The sequence below is a fragment of the Lactuca serriola genome, chromosome 2 (assembly GCF_051521515.1).
Source record: "Lactuca serriola cultivar US96UC23 chromosome 2, Lser_US96UC23_V15, whole genome shotgun sequence".
Classification (NCBI taxonomy): domain Eukaryota; kingdom Viridiplantae; phylum Streptophyta; class Magnoliopsida; order Asterales; family Asteraceae; genus Lactuca; species Lactuca serriola.
Genome location: NC_136409.1, coordinates 177,195,799 through 177,208,798, shown reverse-complemented (window position 1 = coordinate 177,208,798; position 13,000 = coordinate 177,195,799). Strand labels below are relative to the sequence as shown.

At 34.0% G+C, this 13,000-nt stretch overlaps 1 protein-coding gene across 1 annotated transcript; it reads left to right on the top strand.

Annotated features, from left to right (window-relative positions):
- Positions 1-5,691: 5,691 nt before the first annotated feature.
- Positions 5,692-8,180, top strand: LOC145087506 (putative indole-3-acetic acid-amido synthetase GH3.1). Its single transcript, XM_079025469.1, has 3 exons — positions 5,692-6,090; positions 6,205-6,306; positions 6,520-8,180. The coding sequence occupies exons 1-3, from the start codon at positions 5,771-5,773 to the stop codon at positions 7,898-7,900; spliced, it is 1,803 nt and encodes a 600-aa protein (XP_078881595.1). The 5' UTR covers positions 5,692-5,770; the 3' UTR covers positions 7,901-8,180.
- Positions 8,181-13,000: the final 4,820 nt, after the last annotated feature.

The window sequence follows — 13,000 nt, the reverse complement described above, 5'->3', positions numbered from 1 at the left end:
CCATTCCATCATTCCTTCTATCATGGTTGTTTTGCCTAACTATCGGTGGGTTGGCTTGACCAACAGACCCACTGAAGTTTCCACCTTCCGAGTGCCCTTCATTTAATTCAGGCTCCTCCACACGAATTGACAGTTCTTCACGATTCTGTTGAAGCAACCGTCTAGTTTCATCCATCTGACAATCCAACATCGTCTGAATCATCATTTGCACACCAGCCATGGTTATTGGCTCAAGTGCTGCTGCTATGACAGGTATTTGTTTAATCACTGGTGGTTGATTCCTGTTTTCGTCAGCATTTCCAACTCCACTTCTTGTTCTCACCATTTTGATCTACACACCGAATAAGGTGAAATTAGATCCTCAATCACGATAGATATTCAAATCATCCTTATCACTCCGAAACGTTTACATGCTAGTTCTAATATCTTAGACGTACGCTTAGAATCCTACACACATAAGGTTTATAGATCCGGTCAGCAACAGACCATAGATCCGAACAAATAATATCATATATGGCAACATATAACATTTAGCACATAAAAGCATTTTAGGCAACTTTCCTAAAATAAACCAGTGCTCGTGTCTAAAACATAACAGACACACATCTCAAAACTTCACTTAGCATTCTAAGTTTAAGTCTAGAAATCCTACAGATTCCTAGTTCGCTTAAACTAATGCTCTGATACCAACTATGACATCCCCAAAATCTCGGCCAGAAAAGACCGATTTTCATTTATGATTTAAAAATAATTTCAGAGTAAATCCTTTTGATTTGAAAGAGTTGCGTAATTTGTTCCCAAAAACAAAACATGATAAAACAATGTTTACCAAAGCATTTCATAAAAGAAATGTATTTTTTTCATTATATAATCAAAACTCGGGGTGTCATGTTCCGATACAGACCAATAAGCATAAACGATAACATTACAAGTCATTCAACAAATATATACATATACAGACTTGTAAACAAAACAACTTGATGGTTCATCCATCTTATGTCATCGCGCCACTTCCTGTAATACAAATTAAAACTGAGTGGGTCAGGCTTGGGAGCCTGGTGAGCATATAGGGTTTTCAACCCACAATAAATAATCATATTTAATTTCCACCAACCAACAATAACGCAATTACCCATTCCCGTTATTCTCACTTTATGTCCCTAAAACAACTAGCATAAGGGACCTAGTCTAAGAATATTTCATCGGGGCGACAACACATGCTTCGGGGGTTCCTCAGCAATATAAGTCAAATAAGGCAACCATGAGGGGGATGGAGTACAGCGAATGAACACCCAAGTTCATTAACACCTACAGGTGGCGAACCTTCTAATGTTTCCACAAGACTGTCTAGAAAAGTCTGTGGTCGTCATCTAAACTCCGCTAGATGACTAAATCAAACAACGAGGCCTCTCATCTGTTTATTACACACCAACTATCTACCCATGTTCTACCCAACATATTGGTAGATAAAAATATACATTTTTATACATAGTTTAAAAACCTGTATAGCATGCTTTAATCAATACATATTCCACATAACAGATGAGGCACACACACACATAACACGTATTTCATAGAGAATAAATCATATCTATGAGATAGAGGAAAGTGATTACACATTCACACATATAAACAACAATATACTTAATACACTCAAACCATACTTGTATTATTATCGTGTTTATGAAAGGTAGTATACACTCACTTGATCAGAAGATGATCGGACAACACTACGACTTGCAGAAGTAGTAATCCTCAGCAGATCTGGAAGATCTTCACAAAAATCGAACTTCTCGCGGGCAGAGCTTCGGCTCGGGAACCGCACTTCTCGGGATCTTCGGGATCTCGGGACTTGTCTCGGGGCTCGAGAATATTACCGGGGCTTCAGGGTAATTCTGGCACGCAAATCGATGCAAAACGGGAGAGAGAAGAGAGAAAATAGCAAAAGAACTCGGCTGCCCTCGCATCCTATTTATAGGAGGCTGGAGCCTCGGAGTACGCGGGGCGTACTGCTCCGAAACGTCATGGCGTTCGTCATCCGAAAAACTCGAGTGCGAGGTGTGTCATGCTTCGCTGTACGCGGGTCGTACACGAGTACGCGGGGCATACTTCGGATCAGATCGGTGACTCCTTCGGATAATCATCTGAATTAAAGATTAAATTTAAATACAAAATATTTAATAAACTTCGGAAGTTCATATCTTCTTCATACGAACTCCATTTTCGACGTTCTTTATATCCACGCGTAGGTGAGACTACGCTCTACAACTTTTGTTTAGACTCTGTCGGCTAATTTTAACTTTATTTTTATTATTTATTTTTAATAGGCCGGGACAGAAAAACTTCGTTATAAATTCATAACTTCTTCGTTTGACGTCCGTTCTCGCCTAACTCTTCATCGCTTCGATACCAACAACGGGATCTTCGATCCTCGTTTAGATTGCTTCGGCTAAAAACCGCTCGATCTCAAATCGAGTATTTTGGGCTGCACACCGCTAAGCCGAAACTTCGATAAATCATAACTTCCTCATAAGAAGTCAGATTTTGGCGTTCTATATATATTCGGAAACCTCGTTTCAACTACTACAACATTATCCAAAGATATCAAGTTTATTTTACACTTAAATTTTGATGCTTATTTTTATTCTTAATTAATTAAACCACATAATTAAGCAATTAAGCACAAAACACATAATACTCAAATAATACAATCTTATTATTTCAAAACGGGTTACAAAGGTTAACCTAGACTATTACATCGCTAAAAATGGCAAGCCCGGAAACACAGGCGTTACATAACATTTCTAACTTATTATTGTTGAGCTAACATGATCATTGAGATTTACTTATTTCACAACTTATTATCTTGTACTAACGTTTGTCCAAGTGTTCTTAAAAATGTTTTTCTTTCAACACATGTGTTTAAAGTAGTTTTGTGATTCAAATATGAAAAATTAAAGATATATGAAGAGTTGAAGAAATGGGGTTCGTTGCATAAAATAATGAGAATTTTTTTATGTTTCTAAATATATCAAATATATTAAGTGTATCTTAAGTTCTATGTGTTTGGTACGATTATACCAGTGTGAAATATATTTCTTGAATACAAATTTTAAAATATATGCTTTAGTGTTTGTATGTTAGTAAAACTTATAATACTTTTATATTCTTTGTTATTTGTCATATATAAAAACCAATATATATATATATATATATATATATATATATATATATATATATATATATATATATATATATATATATAATTGAATTATTTTTATTCTTAATATATTGTTTTGAAACTTCTATGTTTTCAACTTCCTAAATATAAAATATTATTATGGTAGATTATTTGAATTATTAAAATAATATACTTAGTATTTTAATTTAAAATAATGTTAAAGATAATGTCTATATTCACTTTTAAATTATCAATATAATATATTAGGTTTTTTTAATTTGAATATGGTATTAGATTTAAAATCTAAACCAAAATCCCAAACAAACTAAAAAATATAATTTTTTAAATAGTTAAAATATATAAATGTGTTAAAGACAAACATCAATCAAATTGTCAAATTAACTAAATAATATCTAAAAACTATCTTTTTTATAGTAATATAGTATTTTTTTCAAAGTGATTTTGTAAATTAATTAACAATAATATTTAAAATTAAATAAAGTAACATAAAATCATTTATATCTATACGGTATCATATGTTGTCCTTTCTCTTTAAGGTTGAGAGTTCAAGTCTCATTATGAACATAAATTGTATTTAGGTGTGCTTTAAGAGTAATAGATTATATTTTTCGTTCAAAAAATATCTATATCTATCATATAAATTAAAAGATGGTCATATAAATAAAATTTTAAATTAATCAATCATAACAATTATTAAAAAAATTAACACTAATTAGATAATAATATTAACTTTTATTTATGTGCAACACATAGAAACCATTGAATAATATTATTCAAAATAGTTATGGTTATATATACAAATTTAATGTAAAAATTATTATATCAATGTTAATGTAAACAACTTAACCATTTTAAACAACATATGTTTTTGTTAGTAGTCTATCAATATTTTTTTAACGAGGCGAAACAACATAAACAATTACAAGAAATTAGATCTTTTATTAAATAAATAAATTGCAGATCAGTAGTCGATAAAAGAAACAAAAACAATATGAAATGAGAATAATATTAGAATATTAATTATAACTTTTGTTGTCATTATTATAACATATTAAATTACAAAATAAGAATTGTAACAACATAGATATGACAACACCAAAGATGACCACGTGAATGCTAATTTACCATAATAAGATATAGTAAATAACTAATTAATTAGTACTAATCAGGCTTTGCTTGTGATAATCTTTTTAATTTCAATTTGTCAATCACTTCATGTCCATTTCATTAACTTTACTTTACTTTATGCTAAATATGAAAGCTACCTTTCTTTATTTTTCTTACTAATTCCAATTGAAAATTTAAATATCATCTTACATTATTTTATCATTATAAGTTGTAGAAAAACTTGTATACGATGTTGTATAAATATGTGAAATTTGTTTATATTTACGACTTTATAGTTTGCTTCATCTTTTGATATTGTTTCCTATAGATATGTTAATTAATTTTTTTTAGAATGAGTTATCAACACTATCACTGTTTAACTTTTAAATCTATAGATTTTTCCACTCTTAAATTTCTATTTTTCATCCGTAACAAAACTTGAACCTCAATCTTTGGCCGAGAAACCGACTCTCCGTCAACTCCTAAAGTTCAATAATATATATATATATATATATATATATATATATATATATATATATATATATATATATATATATATATATATATATATATTATTGCTTAACAATTACTATTTGTTTTGAAGTTCAGTCATTATATCCTTTGAAAATATATCAATTTAATGTGTATTTCATCCACATTTAATTAGAAAGTTTACGGTATTTAATGAAGAAAGACACATAAAAGCACGTATATTTCACGTAGCTACCATAGAATTATTTTCATCTTTAGTAATAATTTCATCAATATTAATATAATAGAGTCGTTACCTCTTTTGTGTAAATAATAATATAATTTGTTTTTCAAAAAAATGTTATCTTTTAGTAATTGAAATACCTTATAAGTATTATCCTAGTTGAAGTAACATATATTTTTATTAATATTTGACTTATTCTATTTATCTCATGATGTTTTTTGATTAAAAAAATATATATTAATTTTTAATCACGTGAAATATCAATAAAAATAATATATAATGAAGGATCACCCAACTTAAACACCCATTGTTTTTTCAAGCATGAAGCACCACACTTAATATAAAAAACCAACCTGTGTTTCTTTGTTGTACGAACAATGACAGTTGCCGAGTTCGCCGGCACGCCGTCGTTTTCCGGCAAAACAGTCTCACCATAAGCAGCCATTTACTCCGGTAACCAGACAAATCTCCTTACCAGCCCCCTCTGACGTGTCCATACCCTGGTCCCCATTTTTCCATCCCCTTTCCAGACATGATGACGTGTACCGGACCCACCTGTCCCCTAGTCTACACAAAGACTATATCATCAATGTTTCTGATGTGGCATCTGACGTGGCATGTAGCCCGAAATAGCCTTTCACCACCTTATATATACCACCTCCACCGCTCCACCAAAACTCACAACAACAACAACACCATAAAACACACAGCTTTTCCACGACCTTCTCTCTCCCTCTCTCTAACTCATGGCTGTTGATTCAGCGACGTCGTCACCGCTAGGTCCGCCGGCGACGGAAAAAGATGCAAAAGCTCTTCAGTTTATAGAAGAGATGACAAAAAACTGTGACTCCGTTCAGGAGAATGTTCTGTCTGAAATCCTGACCCAAAATGCTTCTGCTGAGTATGTCCAGAAATGGAACCTCGGCGGCGCCACTGACCGGAAAACTTTTAAATCCAAAGTTCCGGTGGTGTCCTACGAAGATCTCCAGCCGTATATCCAACGTATCGCAAATGGCGATCGTTCTCCGATCTTATCCTCCCACCCCATCTCCGAATTCCTCACAAGGTTTGTTCAGCAGTACTCATGTATAGCTCGATTAAAAAATTAGGAAAAGTATTCGTCTTTTATAGAGATTTAATTAATTTATAAATTAAAAAATATATATTGTGGGTTTTGCAGTTCTGGTACATCAGCTGGGGAAAGAAAACTGATGCCAACCATTGCTGAAGAGATGGACCGAAGACAGAAGCTCTATAGTCTTCTGATGCCTGTCATGAATCTGTGCGTTACTTTAGTCTTTTCCTCTATTTTATTTTATTTAAATGTTAATTGTTAAATTAACTTGTTAGTCAATATATGAGTATTAAACTGTTTACGTTGAATTATACACAACCTAATTACACTATTCTATTAATTAATTATTTGAAACAACATATATATAAATTAAAACCAAACTATTGCTATTTGCTAATGAATTATTGTGTTGTGTTGCAGCTACGTTCCCGGTTTAGACAAAGGAAAGGGTCTATACTTCCTATTCATCAAAGCCGAGACGAAAACCCCAAGCGGTTTAGTGGCTAGACCGGTTCTCACAAGTTACTACAAAAGCCAACAATTCAAAACCCGGCCCTACGACCCCTACAACGTCTACACCAGCCCTAACGAAACCATTCTCTGTGTCGATTCCTTCCAAAGCATGTACTCTCAAATGCTCTGTGGTCTCATTTTCCGGCAGCAGGTTCTCCGGTGTGGGGCGGTTTTTGCCTCCGGTCTGGTTCGGGCCATTAAGTTTCTTACGTTAAACTGGAAACAACTCGCCCTTGATATCGAAACCGGATACCTGAACGCTAAAATCACCGACCCGGATATCCGGGCATGCATGTCGAAGATTCTAAGCCCTGACCCGGATCTAGCCCGGTTCATTACGGCTCAGTGTTGTGAAGGGAACTGGGAAGGGATTATAACCCGGGTTTGGCCGAATACCAAGTACCTTGACGTGATTGTTACTGGGGCCATGGCTCAGTATATTCCCATCCTTGATTTTTACAGCGGTAACTTACCTCAAACTTGTACGATGTATGCTTCTTCTGAGTGTTACTTTGGGTTAAATTTAACCCCAATGGTAAAACCCTCAGAAGTTTCGTACACCATTATGCCAAACATGGGTTACTTTGAGTTCATCCCACATGACTCCAGCTCCAACTCGGTGCCAAACTCGGAAGACTCGCCACCTCAACTCATCGACCTTGCTGACCTCGAACTCGGAAAGGAGTATGAACTCGTCATTTCGACCTACTCGGGTCTCTGTAGGTACCGGGTCGGGGACATTCTCCGGGTCACGGGTTTCCACAACTCCGCCCCGCAGTTCAAGTTCATTAGAAGAAAGAATGTCTTACTAAGTATAGATGCTGACAAAACCGACGAAACCGAGTTGCAGACAGCCATTGAAAAGGCTTCGGAGCTTTTGAAAGAATTTGATACAGCAGTTGTGGAGTATACGAGCTATGGTGACACCAAAACGATACCAGGTCACTATGTTATTTACTGGGAGTTGTTGGTGAAGGATCCGGGTCATGGTCCGGGTCAAGAGGTGTTGGATCAGTGCTGTTTAGCAATGGAGGAGTGTTTGAATTCGGTTTATCGACAGAGTCGGGTTGCGGATAATTCTATTGGGCCGTTGGAGATTCGGGTCGTGAGAAACGGTACGTTTGAGGAGTTGATGGATTACGCGATATCACGAGGGGCATCCATAAACCAGTATAAAGTTCCAAGATGTGTTAGTTTCACACCCATCATGGAACTTCTGGATTCCAGGGTCATATCGACCCATTTTAGCCCGAGTGCACCTCATTGGGTCCCAGACCGACGTTTCTAAGATATTAAGGTCGTTTAGAAGTTAAAGGGTGCGACGTGTAGGTTCAGAAAGGGAAGGGTGAATTGTGTAGATTCAGAAACTGAAAGGTGTAATCATGTAGGTTCAGAAATTGAAGGGTGTGTTGTGTAGGATCAGAAAAGGGAATGTTGCTCTAGTGTGTAGGTTTAGAAAGTACTGTAAGAATAATGTATTCGTTGAAATGATGATTTTCTATTCTGTATGTTATGTTAAACTTTGTAAGAAGTTGTGCTTTATTGTAAAATGTTTACTTTTAACGCAACTTATTGTTTTGTATTGTTCTCCCGTTCACGGGCTTTACTGTAAATTACTTCATTGTCAAAAGGTGCACAAATTAAATGTAAAATAAATGCATTTCAAATAATTTAGAGTAAATTACAAGTTTGATCCATGTTGTATGTCAAAAGATATGAATGTCATGTAGATGCTTTATTTGTTGCACAAGTGGTCTTTTAACGTTTCAATAATTGTGTTGGTAGTGCATGAGTCACACGCCTAACATATCTCTCTACTATCACATTTAACATCTTTGTTATCTTTTAAATTTCTAACAAAAAGATGGGACTATAATATGAACCTAGTTCATACTAGGCATGTATCAAGCCATACATGTAAGTGTACTTATCACTTTTAAAACCAACTTGTAAGAAAAGAGGACATCTAAACTTATAAGCAATCAACTTAGAGGTTGTTTGGTAGCCTCTTAATTGACAAATTAAGAGGCAACCTCTTAATTATTCAGATTAAGAATGTTTGGTAGGCTATGAATTAAAGCCTCTTAAACTTTTAGATTTCAGCTTATATCTTAATAAAAAAGAAACGCGCTCTTCCATCTTTTGCCCTCAAACACATTCATCCATCAAACACACAGATTCTACGATTCATCGTCCCTTTGTTCTTTTCCTACATCCGAACAACTCCAGCACCGATCATCTCCTCCCATCGCCACCAAATCCGCCAACCTCTTCCCGTTGTCGACCTCGGACAGCATAGCCGACACCATCTTCGACCTCACACACACGAGTCTTCAACAACGTCATCGTCGCCAGTGATGGTATCCGCCCTCAACAGCGTCGACGATAGCCACTGAACCGCCTTGATGCATCGGGTTTGTTTATCTCTAATTTTTCTAAAATGGATTTCTGTGAAATCTATTCTTCTAGTCTACACATGAAACCATTCCCCCCTAATTTGTTATTAGCTATGATACGTGAACGAGTCACTATAAGTTTGCATATATATTGTCAAGTTTTCCCATGTTCCTTTTTTACTTGCCTTGTTCTTAACTTTTTTTAAACAAATAATCATTTTTTCTACCTTCATACACCTACTATAGGTAGTTTCTTTAATCCCTTAAAAGTTTGCATTTATACTTTCTTATGTATTTGGGTTTTAGTGATTTTACATAAATATTGTTTATCTTTTGTAAATTTGTTATTTGTATTAGTTAAAAAGGTTCAACAAAATAACGAGAGTATTTTGGGAAACAAGTGATTTTACATAAACATTGAAGACCTTGATGAAATCTGAAGACATTGCTATATATTGAACATGTGGTGAATTTAAGTAAAGAAATTATGGTTTACGCAAGAAGGGTATTTTGGGAAACAAGTGAAAATTGACAAGAGAAGAGAAGATTTTTACTTTAGGTTATCAATATTTTGGAGCTTTTAATTGTTTTGGGTACAACAATTAAAAATTGGTTTGTCATTTGTGATATGAAATCTTGATTTTCTTGTATTATTGCAATTAGCTGCTTTTAGTATAATCAAGAAATGATAATTGTATGTATGATTCGGATTTATGTCTAATCTTGTTTTATGTTTAATCTGGATTTTATATGGTGTTTGTATATATTTTTATAATTATTCAATAAATTGATTCAATTATTTTATAATAAAAAAATGTCAAATTCAGCAAAAAAACACACAAGGGTAAAATGGTCATTTTTATAATTTATCACTGTAATTCAGAAGTTCCAACCAAACAACATTTGTACATTCAAATCTTAAAAATTCAGACCCTCTTAGAAATTCAGACCTCTTAAAAATTCAGCTCTTAAAAATTCAGATCCTGCCAAACAGCCCCTTAATTTACTTTCAGACGATGTATAATCGTAACAATACCCTAAGTTTTGAAGAGCCAGCATCCTTGTTGGTCAAGATTTATGTTGGTTAAGGTTGGCACCCCCTTTTCGGTACAAACAACCACTCCAACTCATTGTTGGTCACGGTTGTCACCCTTTTTTAGGGTCCAAGCAACCACTTTGTAGGCCACCACTCAAAGTATTGGAACTTCGAAAGATGGGAATGGCTTTGACAAAAATTGATAGGAACCTATCCCATACAAGACTCGTATCTATCTATAAACCAAAATGTAGAATTCACTCCCAAAATCCCGTTAAAGAAAAGTGGACATTTAAACTTATAAGCAACCAACTAAATTTACTTCCGAACGATATGAGATCATAACAGACTAAGGGGGTGTTTGGGAGTGCTTTGTAACCTCAAAAGTGTTTTTTTTTTGGAAAATTCCTTACTAACTTATGGTTTTTAAAATGAGTTTTGTAAAAGTGTTTAAATTAACTTTTATAGTGATAATAATTTGTTTTTTAAAAAGTGTATAGTTTAGTTTTTACCTGTAAAATGACATGTTTACATATTTAGAACCATTTACTACTTTACATATAAATATTTCATGGTTATATATGATATAAATTTCTTTACAAAATATATAAATTTTTTGATAAGACTATGATAATATTAAAATTGCATTCATACAATAGTAGAATACAAATTGTAAATAATTCAAAGAAAATATTATAAGTAACGTCATATTATATGCATCCTATAACAACCTTGAGAAATTTTGTCACTAGTCACGGTTAGCAAATAATAGGAAAATAAATGTAATAGAAAACATTGTAATATTTGATTTTTAAGATAATAAGAATTGGATGTGTTGTTACATTTATTTGCTAAAAATTATCCATCAAACTCTAAAAATTAGCGATCAAAAAGTTGTGACGTTTTTCGATTCGGTTAACATACTTGGATAGTACTTGTTAACGTGATCTCATGGATATAAGATTCGTAAAAATCTAACTCCGAAAGAGAGGGTTATGGATTTTATAAAAATAGAAATCGATCACGTAGTTAAAATTAATTACGTCAAAACGGTACTTAGAGATTGGTTGAGTTTTGACTAAAAGTGCAAAAAGGATTTTCGCCATACTCCTCGAGATATAAATTTTAGGAAAACGTTTATCGAAAACGGGATTCATATGAGTAAATTATGATTTTTATAAAATCATTAATTCTTACCTCCGTTAGGCTCGAAAATGAAAGTCAAAACCTGCCAAAGCAACCAAAATGAAAGTTATAGTACCCACTGAGATCATCACATAGATATAGAGAGGGTCTAGATGGGAGCAAACTGCAAACACGAGGAAGTTATGATTTTTTAAAAATATTTACTTGCGCGTCAAGTGCATGTCTCCATGCGCCGTGCACTTGACACCAGATTCGGACAGATTACGAGTGATGTGGCCGAGTAGGGAGGTGACACATGGTAGCTTCCTGTGGAGCCATAATGTTTGAGTGCACACCGCGCATAGAAAATGCACGACGTGCACCTCCAAAACTCGACTATAAATTAAAGGTTGTAACATTCAGTTCCAACACACCTTCATTCACTTCTCTCGTTCTCTCTGGTCTGTGCGCTACCTCGTGGAGCGATCCCCGAAGTTTCGAGCTCGTCTTTGCCCTACATCAACGGTTTCAAACCCTAAAGTGAGTTCACGACCCCTATTTTGTCATTTTAAATGTTTTCAGGGGGGGGGGGGGGAATATATGCTTATCAAATTGTATTATAAAAATATTTATTTTATAAATGTCAAATCATTTTATAATAAGCTAGATGTCGTAGGATAGTATAACTGTAGATACTATGCCTAGTTTTAAGTTATGATCTTATGTCTAGAGGTTAAAATGCCCAATAATCTAGGAGTAGGCATTAACCAAATGTTATAATGGCCAAATCTCTAGGAAACCTTATTACCTAGGTGTTATGCTAGACAAAATTTAGGATATGCATAGTACTTAGTTGTTACTCTGCCTAAATATCTTGTTAAAATAATAATAATTAAGATATATATATATATATATATATATATATATATATATATATATATATATATCTTAATACTTTAATAAGCATTTACACTAAAATGTTGAATTTTAAGAGGTACACCCCTTAAAACAACATTTACAAGAAGTTTATGCATTTCAGGAAAATCAGAGTTTATCCCCGTGAAATGCTGAAATAGTCAAATACAATATGTTTCGTTATCTCTGGCAAGCTTTTGACTTGGTCATTTATAATCCTTCGATGAAATCCCGACAAAAATCTCTCAATGTTGGTCATCTTCCCCTTTATCATGCGTTATTTGTCTCCTTAGTTAAACTATTCATCCTCATCTTTACAGATTCAATTCCATTTAGCATCTACATAGCCTATCTCTCTAAAACCCTAGACTCAAAAACACCGTCTTCATTTCTCTCACCCTCCACCGCAACTGCTAAACGCTTCAATCATCCTGCTAGGTACACCGTCGTCTATGTTTAACCATCCACTGCCCGGAAAGAAAGAGCAACCAAGCTGTGACCATATGCCGAGATTAATAAAATCGAAAGGAAAATAAAAGGTATATATCAAATCCTTTGAAGTTAATCTCAACATGTGACAAAAAATCCTAGATCTATCAGAACAACACAAATATACGCTAATTGTTTCTCCTTCTTCCTCTTTTTACCCACGATCTCTACAAGTTTGCTTCTGTATTTTGATTTTTGTGCGTTGACCATTGGGAATAAAAGATCCCTAATGAACAGGGACAATGACCAATATAGATTCAACAAGAAATTACAACTTATGTGCAAGTCCAAAGGAAGAACGGTCAAACAAATAGATATTGGTTTTCTGCTTTCAATCCCCTAGTCGCTCCCTTACCAATGATTTTGGGTTTTTTGTTGGTTCCATCTCTGACCTTTTTCTTGCAACTTCAAAAAACAGAAAGATACA